The following is a 13,639-nucleotide window of genomic DNA, read 5'->3' on the forward strand; positions in this document are numbered from 1 at the left end:
AGCGCTGTTGCCACTGGTAGTTGTACTTGGGAATGGTGGTGAGACTGAGAACGTAAGGAATATTAAAATTGTAGTGTTAAATTGCTTTGGTATGGTAGAGGGGTACCAAGAAATAATTGTATTGCAGGCTATTTTTGGTTTGTAGGAATGCCCTGTTTTCTTCTTGGTGGGCTCCCTTGAACTAGATAGTCTCCATTGATTTTACTTTTGAGTAAAGGATAAAGAGCTGGAGTTAATGCTTGAGATCTGGTTTGTCTTATTTGATCCCAGGCACTCTGGGTTAGGGTGCAAATGCTATGACAGAGAGATTGTACTGGAGATTCCCGTGTCTGTAGCACCATTCAGCAAGACTAGATTTCTATGATCTTCTCCTGTGGCTTTACAGAGGTGCCAGGTGCTTTTAATATGTAGCTGATTTAGCTGCAAATCATGGATTTGGAGTGTGAAGTTGAGGGTTTGGGTTTCATATTCCATTAATGTGGACACCATTGCAGGTACATGTTTTTTTCCACATCGATCCCAAGCATGTACATTTTTGTCCTTTCTGTAAAAATAACAAGCTCCATTCTGAATTTGGAACTGCACGATGCACTAATGACCTCCTCTGTTACAGCCCTTGCCTTATGCTGCGTAGTTTCTTTAACTATTCTCTCATTTGGTCTATGCAAGCAGTTCTCACAAACACTGGTAAAACGTTCTGCATGTATCAAAGTTAGACACCATGTCTTTTACATTGGAACAACATGTACTTATCTGTTTTGGCTTTGGTGGTTAATGACGTATGGATTAACGCATTCTAATAGGTGGCTAGTTGTGGCTGTCTGTACATGTGTATGCTCGCCTGTCTTGTTAATTTAACCTCATGTTTATAAGTTGTGTGTGTTTTCAGCCCTCATGTATACATATATACCTATGCATGCATATGTATGTGTCATAGAATCATAGAATATCTTGAGTTGGAAGGAACTGGTAAGGATCATCGAGTCCAACTCTTCAAACTACTTAAATATATGTGTGTACAAGTAGTTTATAGCTAAACTAACAACAAATTCCTCACAGGGACTCCTGCTTTCACTCTCCCTTGTATCAAGGCAATATACAAACTGTCATATGGCATCTGCATCCCTCTTCTGACAGGTCTGTAGGTCTGCCTTAAGAACGTAGTCCTGCAAGGCAAAGCTCTCTGAGACCACTTGAAAGTATTTCCTTGAAGTTTAGTGCTTGAGGAGAATGGGCAGAAGAGTATACTGTTCTAGAAGACCCGCTCTTGCTGGTCTGTCTGTGCCATTGTAGGTATAGAAACTGTTTATAGCTGAGCAAGAATTTTCTCTTTCTCTGAAGGTTTCTGTGCATCTTGAGTGAAACCTGCAACAGAGATGGATACTGAAGGCTTTGGAGAGCTTCTCCAGCAGGCAGAACAGCTTGCAGCCGAGACAGAAGGCATCTCTGAGCTCCCTCATGTAGAACGCAACCTGCAGGAGATCCAGCAGGCTGGGGAGCGCCTGCGTTCCCGCACTCTGACCCGCACTTCCCAGGAGACTGCAGATGTTAAGGCGTAAGTACAGAGTACTGGCATTGGAAACTCTACGCAGAGGGTAGCAGCTGTTGACAGGTTTGGTTTCTACCCTTTGGGGAGACTTGCCAGGAGGACATGCCCAGGAGAAACAGTAAAGCTGGGTTTTCCCCCACACACCTTTCTCTTACTTTTTTTTTTTTTTTTTTTTTTTTTTTTTTTAAAGTAATTGAGGGATTTATCTGAGGAGCTACCATTCCTGATTTCAGCCACTAAAGCCAAAAAGTGCAGTACCTTGTTCTGGCCGCTGCCAAAGACATTTGCCAACATGCTATAGAATTTTTCTATCTGGAAGGACTTGGCAGCTGTGCAGTACTGCAGTGGAACAGCAGAAACAAGAGTTCAGCAGGGCTGAGGTGGTTAGATATACACATAGGGCCATTCAAAGTTTGGTTTTTGTGCAGTTTTCATAACACAGCTGGGAGCACCGTCTGTACATGGCTCGCTGCTGACCTAAACATGGGCAATGAATTTGGGTTTAGAGTTCTATCTGTTCAATACTAATTTCATACCTGTACAATTTCTTCCTTATAGGTCTGTTCTTCTCGGGTCTAGAGGGCTTGATATATCTCACATTTCTCAGCGACTAGAGAGTCTAAGTGCAGCCACTACATTTGAGCCTCTTGAACCTGTGAAGGACACTGATATCCAGGTAGGGGCATTTCTGACATGAATTTCACTGCCCTTGTAACTGCCATTCCTGTGTTGTGATTCAAAGCCTTTCTAAGGAAAGTGGAAAGACTATTGTGGAAATAGTCTTGCTCTGTGTTTAATTCACTGGCTGGAAGAAGTACGGAGGAGGGATGCTGCTTTCAATGATGAAAGATGTTTAAGTTAGCCATCAGAAGCAGCATTAAATACCAGGTCAGCAGAAGTACTTTGTTCCAAACTCTTGCTGAAGGCAAGAGGAACTAGGTATGTACTTACTGCCTTTGTGGATCTGTCTTTGTTGGCTTTGCAAGCCTAAGTTGCACAGGGATACCTCTCCCTCATAGTTTTGAGACCTTTTTTTATGTTTATGAAGAACACATGTGGAACTACTTGGCGATTTTGAGGTGTTGGAATAGGGGGCATTTAAGTCAACATGCAAAAGAGGTGAGTATAGCTTTTTCTTTCACTGTATCTCAGATGTCATAACCTTGCCTTGGTGGGTAGACTGACTTTGACATGTTTCATATGCTTTGCCAGTGTGATTTAATCTTGTAAATTTTCCTGTAGATCATCTCCCCAGGTGTCTTAGAAATTAATGTGACCCATGTATTTTTGCTTTATGATAGTTGCCTGCCCTTGTAGAATGCCTTCATGATGAAGAAACCTGTGGTATTCATTACTCAGTTAAGAGCTGGTTATGGAATTGATGTTGTGGGTTGTGTTGAAGATAACAGTCTGAATTACTGGTTAATCATTTTGAAGCTTATATTCTCTCTCTGTACTGGCAGATGGCTAAGTTAGGAGGGTCGAAAGAGTTGCAAGTCTTTGTCACAGAAGTAGTATGCCCTAAACTATGTAAGATGGGAAAGGGAGGGAAGGGAGGTGTGTGAAGTTACCCCTTTTTATCTAATGGTATGTTTTATTTAAGCATTTGGTGCTGTCTGTTTGGGGTGGATGGACCCTTAGTCTAGTCTCATTCTCGTGTCAGGAGCCCTGTGGTCTCCTGTCTTCAGGCAGATTTACTTAATCCCCTATTCTCTAAGGCTCATAGCCTTTCCAGTAGGCTATGTGTGTGCCCTGGTGCCTGTGGCAAGGAGATGTTTCCTTGCGGTGCAAGCAGTACTCCTCCACGCTGGGGCTGCCTTCAGTCCTCTTGGTCTGGGAATGCGGAGGGGTGACTGTGTGAGAACTGACTACTCGGAGCATTTAACGTGTGTCTCTAAGATGGGATTTCTTCTTGTGCCTTTGCACCTCTTCACCTTCTGGCAATTCCTAGCATATTTGGCTATCTTCTCTTGCCCTCCCCAGATGATTTTTCCCCTCTTTTTCACTAAAAAATAGTGTACTCTGGAGACTTTCTCTCTTGCATGATCACAGAGTGAGAGCTCTAAACCACTGGGATTATTCACTTTGTCTTGTCTCATTTTATTCCTTTGTTCCAGTTTCTGATGTTGTTGTGTTTCTAATTGGTGATGTTAAACTTGGTACATGTCTTCCTTGACCCCATTCTGTCCAGATTTTTTTTCCAAGATTTTTTTTTTTTTTTTAGGTTTACCACTGCTGTTAATTCTTTGATTTCTGGTGTTTTTTCTTTCTGCTTTAAGAGCAATCTTATTGTAGATTCTCAAGCCCAAAAGCAGTGGAGCTCTTGACTCTTTGGATGTGAGATTTGTGGCATATGAGAAAATGGATAGGACTGCGAAATACTCACATTTTACTTTATTTTACTGGTTACCTAACCAAAACGTGAAGGCTTTCTTCTTTCTTAATTATACCAGATCTCAAGGCCTTATGTGGTACGGTGATTCTGGTATATTCTAGTGATCTGCTCAGTATATTTTCTCATCTCCAGTGTATTTTTTTTTAATGACCCATGTCCATATTTGAATGTTTTTCATTAGAATGCATTTATTTCTTTAAAAAAGGAAGTGTTTAAGTTTGAATTCATGGCAGTTGACATTATGGACTAAGCTTGCTATAAACTATTGAAGTTATTTAAAAATAAGCATACTTATTTTTTAAACAAAAAATAAGTGACAGATGAGATTTTGTAATTGAAAAAGCTTGAAGGATGTGGGAGGTGATTCTATTTTTAAAATATCTTACCACCTGAAATCAAGAGATTTTCAGCCATGCTTAAACAAATGTGGTATCTGAGACCCATTGATTTCAATTATGGGTGATTTCTGTGGGAACAGGGTGCTTACCTTGTGTAGGCCTTCTTGAAAGTTTCTTAAATATTGGTCTGTTTGTGTGTTTAGATGCTGAAATGCCTTGGTGTCTAGCCATCACTTTCAACCTTTTTGCTACTGAAGTTAACAATTTCTTTGGTCTCAGAGACAATTTGAAATGCAAACATTTTGGAATACAGCCTGGATACTTTTACATAAGGCATTTTAATTGACTGAACACTTTTATATGGTCTATTTCTCATAGGATTCTAGTCCATCCCAGTGGAGCTTGACACGAAGCATATGTGTAAAAGTGTGTGTGTCATCTAGTAAATAAGAAACTTCTCATTGATTGTTTTCAAGCTTAATAAGTGTTTAAGATTCTGAATAAATACTATGCTTTTAAAATAAGTTTATATTGTGAATTTAGATACAATTGTATCCTCCTGTTTAGGAAAAGCTTCAAATGTAGCATAAAACCAGTGGTTAATTGCAAATCAATGTGTTTAAATGGCCAAATCAGCCAATGATATTCAGCCCTTGCTTTAGGAAAACAGCTAAAAAGCACAAATGAAAAACAGGATTAAAATCAATCATTTAAATCAAAGTTTCCTGCTTGCTGTTTTGAATCATGATTAACACTGGTGATTTAATCAGTGATCACTCTCTAATTTAAATCTAACTACTCAAGTCTGAGGCCTAATACATGTGTGCTTTGAATCTTAAATTCTTTTGCAGGCCATGTGCAGAAAACTTTCATAGTAAATTAGCTAAAACCGATTTGCAGTGGGAAGCATGGCAAGGTGCTCCATTTTTAGATCATCTTGCAGGCACATGAGTAAAGTGCCAGTTTTAAATGTTTTGTCCCTGTTTTGCAGTTAACAGGTGCAAGGATTTTTATGTTGTTTTGCAGAACATGATCCTCTGCTTTGTCTGAGGTTATTTGCAGTCAAATCTCAAGCTGTCTGGTTAATGTCGACAATGGTCTGTTATCTGAAAGTAACTTGCTTAGAATATGGACAAGTCTCTGCACTTATCTGTAGGTTCTGGTATGCAGTCATCAACAACAGGATCTTGTCCTTTCAGAGTAGTTTTTATTAAGTTTTTATTGTTAGTTATGTAAGAGGACCTTTGAGTTATACACTGCTGATTGTCCTCTAATTAGCTCTGTTAACCAAGTAGGTTTTAAAATTATTTGAAGCTTTAGATAAAGATGTGCTACAAACACTTCTTCCTATGTTACTTTTTCTTATACCTTTTGATGATTGTTGAGATTTATTTTCATTCTTTCTAGTTAATTAGTTTCATAAGGCTTCTTCAGGCTTGTTGTGTTTATTTCAGGTCAGATGTAGCTATCCCTTTACACTGTGTAGAATTCTCCCTCTGTAAGTTGCTCCCATTGTATCCTGGAAGGCAGTGTGCAGAGTGATATAAGGAAGGGATCTGGTTTATTGTTTTACAGGACTCTACTATTCCTCTACTGCTACTCAGTATTTACACAGACATACTGCTAGGCTTTAATTCTGTGGACTGGGAAGGGCTGTTCTGTTCTGGATCAAGCCTGTACTTCCTAGCATTACCATTCCTCTTTTTTTAACCAACAAAAACTTCTTCCTAAATACTTAATGAACTTGGTTCACAGTTTATCGTCACTGTTGTAGGCTCAGCTGTCCTTTCTCAGTCCTGTCTTTTCCTGATGCTCAACACACATATTCACAAGCCTGTGTAGTTTGCAGCAAATTTATTTAACCTTAAATCCTGTCTGAAACTTATTTCTTGTTTGTAGATTCTTTAACACTTTAATTATTCTTCTATGTGTGGTGTCCCTCAAGCTTCAGTTTGAGCAGGTAGTGTTATCAGTTCATAAATACTTGACAGCATCATTTGATTAAGAGGCTGAAACTTTTTTTTAGGTACGCATCTGAAACTGCAAGTCCTTGCACTCTTCCTCCCTGTGAAGCTCTGGTGGGACTCTGCATTGGTACAGCTTATGTACACCACAGCACAGGAGAAGGTGGTGCCTCTGGAGGTGAACGTGGGCCCTTGCGCCAGAGGCGGAGACCTAATGCTTAGCCTTTGCTGACTGTTGCAGTTACGTGAGGGTTACAAATATGATTAAATCTTTATTGTATGGATTTTAGGTATCTGCTGACTTTTAAATTCTATCAAAGCTCTTACAGCATGAAAATACTTCTTAGACTTCCTGCCATGTGCTCCCACATTACTCCTTTGCATCCAGTGATTTCTCTGACAATTTGCTTGAGCTTCTCCAGCTTTCTTACCTGAAGTATTGACTTACTGTATCTGTTCCTTCTTACATTGTGGTCTATTCTAGCAGCCTGTATGTGGGCAGCATAGAGAGATATGCTAGAATCTAATCTTTCAAATGACGGCAGTCAGCACTGCAGAAGGAGAATTCCAGGAAATACCCTGTTCTTATATAGACAGTAAAACACAGCAAGAAAAATCAGAGGGGAGCATCCTAGGGCATGAAGTCCCAGGATGCTGATGTGAGACATTCAGAAAGTGTTAAGAGAATCTAGGAATTTACCTTAGTAGAAGCCTCAGCTTGGGTTAACAAGCAAGAGGGACTTTCTGTACAGAACCTCTTTTAAATGGTACTCCATAGTGCTGACTAAAAAGAAGTGCACCAAATTGCAGCTCAATTAATTATTTGAATTATTTATCAGTTGTAAAATGTAGATTGCTTGCACATAAAAGGGTTGTGAGTCCAGGAAATGTTTCCCACTAGAGCAGTAGGCTGGGAAGATTATGAAAAAGACTCTAGACTTGCCATTAAATTATAGGAATTTGTATTTTTCCTCTCATTTCAAAGATTGTGTTCTTAAATTGCATGCAACGCAACAAATGCTTCTTGCAGCAAATCCAGTTCATAACAATTCCTATGTCAACAGTTTATAAAAATCAATATTTTCTAAGTTGTCAAAAAGCCCTATTTTGGCAAAATCTTTTCAAAATTGAATATGGTAGTCAAGTGATTCTTGATGTTCTTGATGCCATATTTAACACATAAATGCATATTGGTTTTTTTGTTTGTTTCTTTGTGGCTTTAAAAATCCTAGGTAGGGGTTAATCATGCAAGCTGGTATCTCAAAGATGGGGTATATGTGTATAAACATAATATTGACATTCTGTTTAGAAAAGGTATTACTTCACTCTTCCCACGATGCAAACTATGACGTCCTTCTAGTGAGCACTGCCGTAGCAGACCCTCTCAGGTGGCAGTAATGGCAGCTGGAGGAGGAATTACTACAAGTGTATGGGAAGGCTGCGCTATTGTAACGTGAGCTAGGACCTGGCTCTTGCACATGTGCGGTTTGGTTTATGTACAGATGTCAGAGGTTCAGTGCTGCTCAAGTAAACTTGTTTGGAGTACCTGGTAGGGGTTAGTTGCAGGATCAAGGCCTGATTTATACCTACTAAGATAGTTTCACTGATTACAGTATACATTATGCTTTACTGTGTGCTTTGTGTTTTGAATATGTCACAATGGCTTGATACTAGAGATACTAGATTTAGCCCCCCTGTATGCTTGTTTTGAAATGTCTAAGCCCAGAGTCATGGTGGTAATTTTAAGAAATGGTGTTGCTCTTACTTTTAAGGCTTGGTCCAGCTCTCTGCAGATCTGTGAAGTGAATGCTAGAAATGGACATGAGCTCTCCTTGCATACATTGCTTCACCTCAAGCCTTCTAAGCAGCTAAGTCCTGGCTCCATTACACTGAAGGAAAATTTTGTTGAATTCTCATTTGTACAACAGTTTCTCCTTGGCCTTCCAAACTAGGCAGAACTGAAATTAAAGGTTGCATACCAGGGTTTGGTTTTGATTTCTGGGTGTGGATGTTCAGAGTATTGACTGAGTAGCTCTCTGGAGGTCCAGATACAGAAATGAGAGCTTTTATCTAAATGAGGGCAGAAGGTTAGACTGAAATCTGTCCAAGTGGCAACTGAGGCAGACTGAAATTAAGTATCTGGGATATTTTCAGTTTTTTCAGAGTACTGTAAACAGGCTTCGTATCAAACGCAGCTTTGACTTCTGTTTTAGTGTTGGTAGAATCTGGGTCCCAGGATGCTTGCCCCAGCACTGTATGTTCTGTTTGTGTGTATGTATGCATATGACTCATAACTTAAAAACACTTACTCTGACATCAGGTACCGAAAGGGTGCATTATTCAACCAGTGAGCTCTTACTGCTATTTTATATTACCATTTGTGATACACTTTGTGGTATCTGCTAGAGTAATACCAAAGCCTGTGGTAATCTACTAGAGTGTAACTAAAATCAGAGTTTATAAATGGAAATGCTGACACAACCTTAAAGGGGCAACCTCAAGTGCTGTTCACCATCCATTGTTTGCATTAGCTTAGCCTGAAAGTGCATTTTTCCTTTTGCAGATTTTGTCCTTTCCCATTTGCCAAACATTGATTCCCCCCCCCCCCCCCCCCCCCCCCCCCCCCCCCCCGCAACTCCTTCAGTTCTAATGGAGCTTGAAATTAAGGTGGCTTTATTTTTCTGTTGCTTCCTTGTTCACCCTAATCGATGATGCCAGTACAGCTGTGGGGACCTCTTAACCATTGCAGAGCCAGGACAGTGAATGCAAGAGGACAGCTTTCTACCTTGTGTTTTTTAGGGTCGGTCGTTAGCTGTTGGTTTCTTTGCACTGCTGCAGTCCACATGAAAAGTATTATTTGTGGTCATAGTTGTGAATTCTTCAAAAGCTGTAGAAATCTTACGCTCCAAAAATACTTCTCTGCAAAGGTTCTCACGAGTAATTTTTTTCCTCCCATTACTAGTGCATGCTAGTATCAAACCCTGCTATCTTCTTTGCCTAGGTTGTCTCATTGATTTAATTCAGGATTTGACCCTTAATGTATATGTTTAGCCATGTAAATCAAGAATATAAATATCCTGCTAATTAAATGTGGCTAGAGGCAGTTTTAACACAATTGAAGAAAGCAATGATGTGGAATGGATGAGTATTTTGACATGCAGCAAATGGAGTAAAGGGATGTTGACCTTAGAAATATAAATTACAGAAACTTCCTCATCTCTGATGTGTTTGCATGTCTCCTTTCTTTTAGGTAATGTGTAACAATTTCATGTAAACCTCTAAAAGAAAACTGCAGCCTGTCTGTGGCTCTCTGCTGGGTGATGAGAGTTGCAAGGGCTGCCGCAGCACGCAGCCTTGGCAAGGCAGCTGGGGCTTTGGTGGCCTGTCTGCCACCTTCCTGACACTGATAGTCTACCAGGGGCCCTCTGAGTGAACAGGTTGGTCCCGAGCCTCCCAAGGCCTGTGCTGATCAAAGACTGCCCTGGGAAATGCCAAGGTGTGTGTAGACTGAGATGTAACTGGGGTTTAAGAGTGCAGGCTTCTCTATTTCATAGCTAGTGTGGGGTTTTGTTGTTTTTTTTTGTTTTTTTTTTTTTTTTTTTAATTGTGGTTTTAAGTTTAAAAAAAACACAAACCAAAACCAAAAAAACAACAAAAGAAACCCAAAACTTCTTTTGGCATCAGATAGGTGAGTGAATAACACTGTATAAAAAGAAAAGGCAGGGGGGGAAGAGGAGCCCAAAACATTGGGAATGTATTTGGGGGTTTGGGTATTATTATTTTCCTTGTTGCTTTTTTCCCTCACATGCTTAGTTTACATCTGTGGTGGGTTGACCCTGGCTGGATGCCAGGTGCCCACCAAAGCTGCTCTATTACTACCCCCCTCAGCTAGACAGGGGAGAGGAAATATAACAAGGCTCGTAGGTTGAGATAAGGACAGGGAGAAATCACTCAACCAACTACCAGCAAGGGCAAAACAGACTCGACTTAGGGAAGATTAATTTATTGCCAATCAAACCAGAGTAGGGTAATGAGAAATAAAACCAAATCTTAAAACACCTCCCCCCCACCCCTCCCTTCTTCCCAGGCACAGCTTCACTCCCAAATTCCTTACCTACCACCCACAGCAGCGCAGGGGGATGGGGAATGGGGGTTACGATCCGTTCATCACACGTTGTCTCTGCCGCTCCTTTCTGCTCAGGGGCAGGACTTCTCACAGTCTTCACCTGCTCCAGAGTGGGGTCCCTCCCATGGGAGACAGTCCTCCACGAACTTCTCCAACGTGGGTCCTTCCCACAGGCTGCAGTTCTTCATGAACTGCTCCAGCATGGGTCCCTTCAATGGCGTGCAGTCCTTCAGGCACAGACTACACCAGTGTGGGTCCCCTGCGGGGTCACAACTCCTGCCACAAACCTGCTTTGTGGGCTCTTCTCTCCACAGGTCCGCAGGTCCTGCCAGGAACCTGCTCCAGTGCGGGCTTCCCATGGGCTCACAGTCTCCTTTGGGCATCCCCCTGCCCTGGCGTGGGGTCCTCCATGGGCTGCAGGTGGATATCTGCTCCACTGTGGACCTCCATGGGCTGCAGGGGGACAGCCTGCCTCACCATGGTCTTCCCCATGGGCTGCAGGGGAATCTCTGCTCTGGGGCCTGGAGCACCTCCTCCCCTTCCTTTTTCACTGACCTTGGTGTCTGCAGGGTTGTTTCTCTTTCATGTTCTCACTCCTCTTTCCGGCTGCAGTTTCTGTGCCCACTGCAACTTTTTTTTCCCCTCTTAAATAGGTTATCTTAGAGGTGCTACCACTGTTGCTGATGGGCTCAGCCTTGGCCAGCAGTGGGTCCGTCTTGGAGCTGGCTGGCATTGGCTCTGTCAGACATAGGGGAAGCTGCTAGCAGCTTCTCACAGAAGACCCCTGCTACCAAAACCTTGCCATGTGGTCCCAGTACAACATCTAAGCAGCAGTTTTCTCTAGGTTTCATTACTGGGGTAATAGCATGGTTTAGTACTGCTGTTTTAAAATACCCTGGCCTTATTAACCTTAAAAACAAACACACGCAGCCCCCAAAAACCCAAACTGTGGCACATTTAATGTAGAATACTCTATGGTATTTTTTTTAGTTGGCCAGATTAGTCACTCAATAAATGTTGTGATAATGAATTATTTCAAATTTCTTTTGTTTGCTTGGTTGCATGCTAACTGGAGTAATTATGTGGTGATCTTCCAGTTCATCATGGTTCCTATCACAGATTCAGGGAGAGAAGAGACATGATCTGCCTTTCTCTTTTCATCATGGGTAAACAAGGGAGTATGAAAGGGACATTTCAAAACTTTATGCTAATGCAAGGTCATGAGATGGAAAAATTGAGAACTCTTGTTCTAGAAGCAATGTTTATTGATCTGTTTAAATTCTGCTATGTCCTGGCACATTTTATATTTCCTGTCTGCTTAATCCAGATATGTTCTTTGCATCTCAAATAGGTACAACTGTAGACTTTTAATAAACATCTTTGAAGTACCTTTCATAAACATCTTAAAACAGAGACCAGATTTTGAGTTGTAACACTTGACTTCATTCCCCCCACTCCCTTTTTTTCCTCCTTATGGTGCGTAGCTCTTCCCTTTGATGAAGATTGTTCCAATTCCTAATTGAATGGTAACTTGTACCCCTGTGACAAGGCAAATATGGTATAAAAGGCAGTTTGGAGATCACATATCCAAAATGCAGACTCTCCTGTGCTGAGGTGTCGACATCACTGCTTCTCTCAGTAGCATTGCAGGACCCTTTAAAACACCATGTGTAGCTGAAACTGTAGAGCGAACCTCAGCTGGTGGGATGTGATTATCTGAGTCAGAATTTCACCGAGACCCTGCTTGGAGCAATGTTAGTATTGCAAGAAATACTGTGGAATCATTAATGACTTTCAGGATCCATGTTGCATCTTACTAGGAGGATGGTACTTCTGGCAACGCGGTACCTCTTAATGTCATGCTATCCCATTAATTTAGTGCTCGCTGGGGTCTTGTATTGACTACTGACCGAGACAGTGTGTGCTCAGCATGTGCAAATGAACTATTGGAATTAGTGTTTTCAAGGTGCTGGAAAAATTTAGTAGAACGGTTTCATCTCTTTGGTTATACACATTGGTGAGAAGAAACAGTGCTGAGATGCAAATTCTTGCAACCTGGCAATTTGTCACCTCCACGTATCATGTGATAGAGCAATTACTTGGGCTAAAGAGATGTTTTTATTTATTTGAGGCTCAAATGTAGCTTTTGCAAAGCACCACTCCATTTTGTTTTGTAAAATATTGATATTTCCATCAATTTTGAAACCATTAGGAAAAAAGTGTAGACTTTACAGAAGAGGATTTGGAGATTTCTGGTTCCTTGATTATATATAGCTCTGAAATAAAAGAGCTGCAGGTCTGCTGGAATTTAACAGTGGAACTGGTTATACGTGAAAGTGAACCCAATTCATCTTTGTTGCATTTGAGGGTGGAAAAAAAAAAAGTGAAAAATTAACAGGAAAGTAAATTAGGTTTCTAAAGTAGTAAGAGCATTTTGGATAGTAACAGCATAAGACCACAGTTTGGAGTGGTTGGGTTTTTTTTCTCTTTAATGTATTTATTTTTGAAGGAATCCAATTCTTTCCAGAGTGGACCATGCTATATCCTTCTAGTGCCTCTGTGGAACTTGGAAACAGAGACACTGGGCTTTGGGAAGCCCTGCTCATAGTTATGAAGAGGTCTTGTTGCAGGGACTTTTCACAGATGGCAGAAGCTTTCAGTCCCAGTGTTGCAGTGGGTTGATTTAAGCTATAGGTTTGGGATTGAAAAATGGATGTTTACCTATTAAAGTCAGTATGGCCTTTCAGTTCTTACTTCTGAAAAGGAGAAATAAAGAAAATTTCCCAAATACAATAGGAAAAAAAGAATTCTGATCTTCAGCAAACTTTTCTGAACTTGGACAGAGTGGATTGGAGCTGACCTATACAAAGAGAGGTGGGTTACCTTTCTCCTGAACTATTGTTTTTGCAGGGTTTTTTGCTAGTGTCTTCATTACTTAAGCATTGTCTTGAGCATCTTTCTCAACTAATCTCATGGTGCTGTGAGCTGTACAAAACAAATCACTCTTTCACAAGGGAAGTTTGTAACATGAGCAGGCCAGGCTGTCTCACTGAACTCCTGTGGTCACAAACACCATAAAACCCTGGACGCTTTCTTTCCAGCAAGGCTGTTCGTCAAATCTATTAGAAAAACCACCAGCTGCTGCAGCTCTCGACTCCCTCCCCTCCTTTCAAGCCCCCCTAATTTACTTGGGCCTCTTAGAAAGTGTTACTCCACTGATGAATTCCACCGGGGTTTATTACTAAACCATTTGCGTAATTTAGCAGT

General features: G+C 41.1%; 1 protein-coding gene across 5 annotated transcripts in view; it reads left to right on the forward strand.

Annotated features, from left to right (window-relative positions):
* The window catches only part of NUP93 (nucleoporin 93), a 91,538-nt gene that overhangs the window by 5,101 nt on the left and 72,798 nt on the right, over positions 1-13,639 (forward strand). For all 5 annotated transcript variants that reach the window (XR_005933195.1, XM_030025655.1, XM_030025651.1 and 2 more), the window contains exons 2-3: positions 1,342-1,555; positions 2,108-2,225. Coding sequence is in view for 4 of the 5 variants with exons in the window: in XM_030025655.1 (XP_029881515.1) it covers positions 1,377-1,555; positions 2,108-2,225 (297 nt within the window). In the remaining variant the exon portion in view is untranslated. The remainder of the gene's footprint in view (positions 1-1,341; positions 1,556-2,107; positions 2,226-13,639) is intronic.

The sequence above is a fragment of the Aquila chrysaetos genome, chromosome 9, assembly GCF_900496995.4.
Source record: "Aquila chrysaetos chrysaetos chromosome 9, bAquChr1.4, whole genome shotgun sequence".
NCBI classification, from domain to species: Eukaryota; Metazoa; Chordata; class Aves; order Accipitriformes; family Accipitridae; genus Aquila; species Aquila chrysaetos.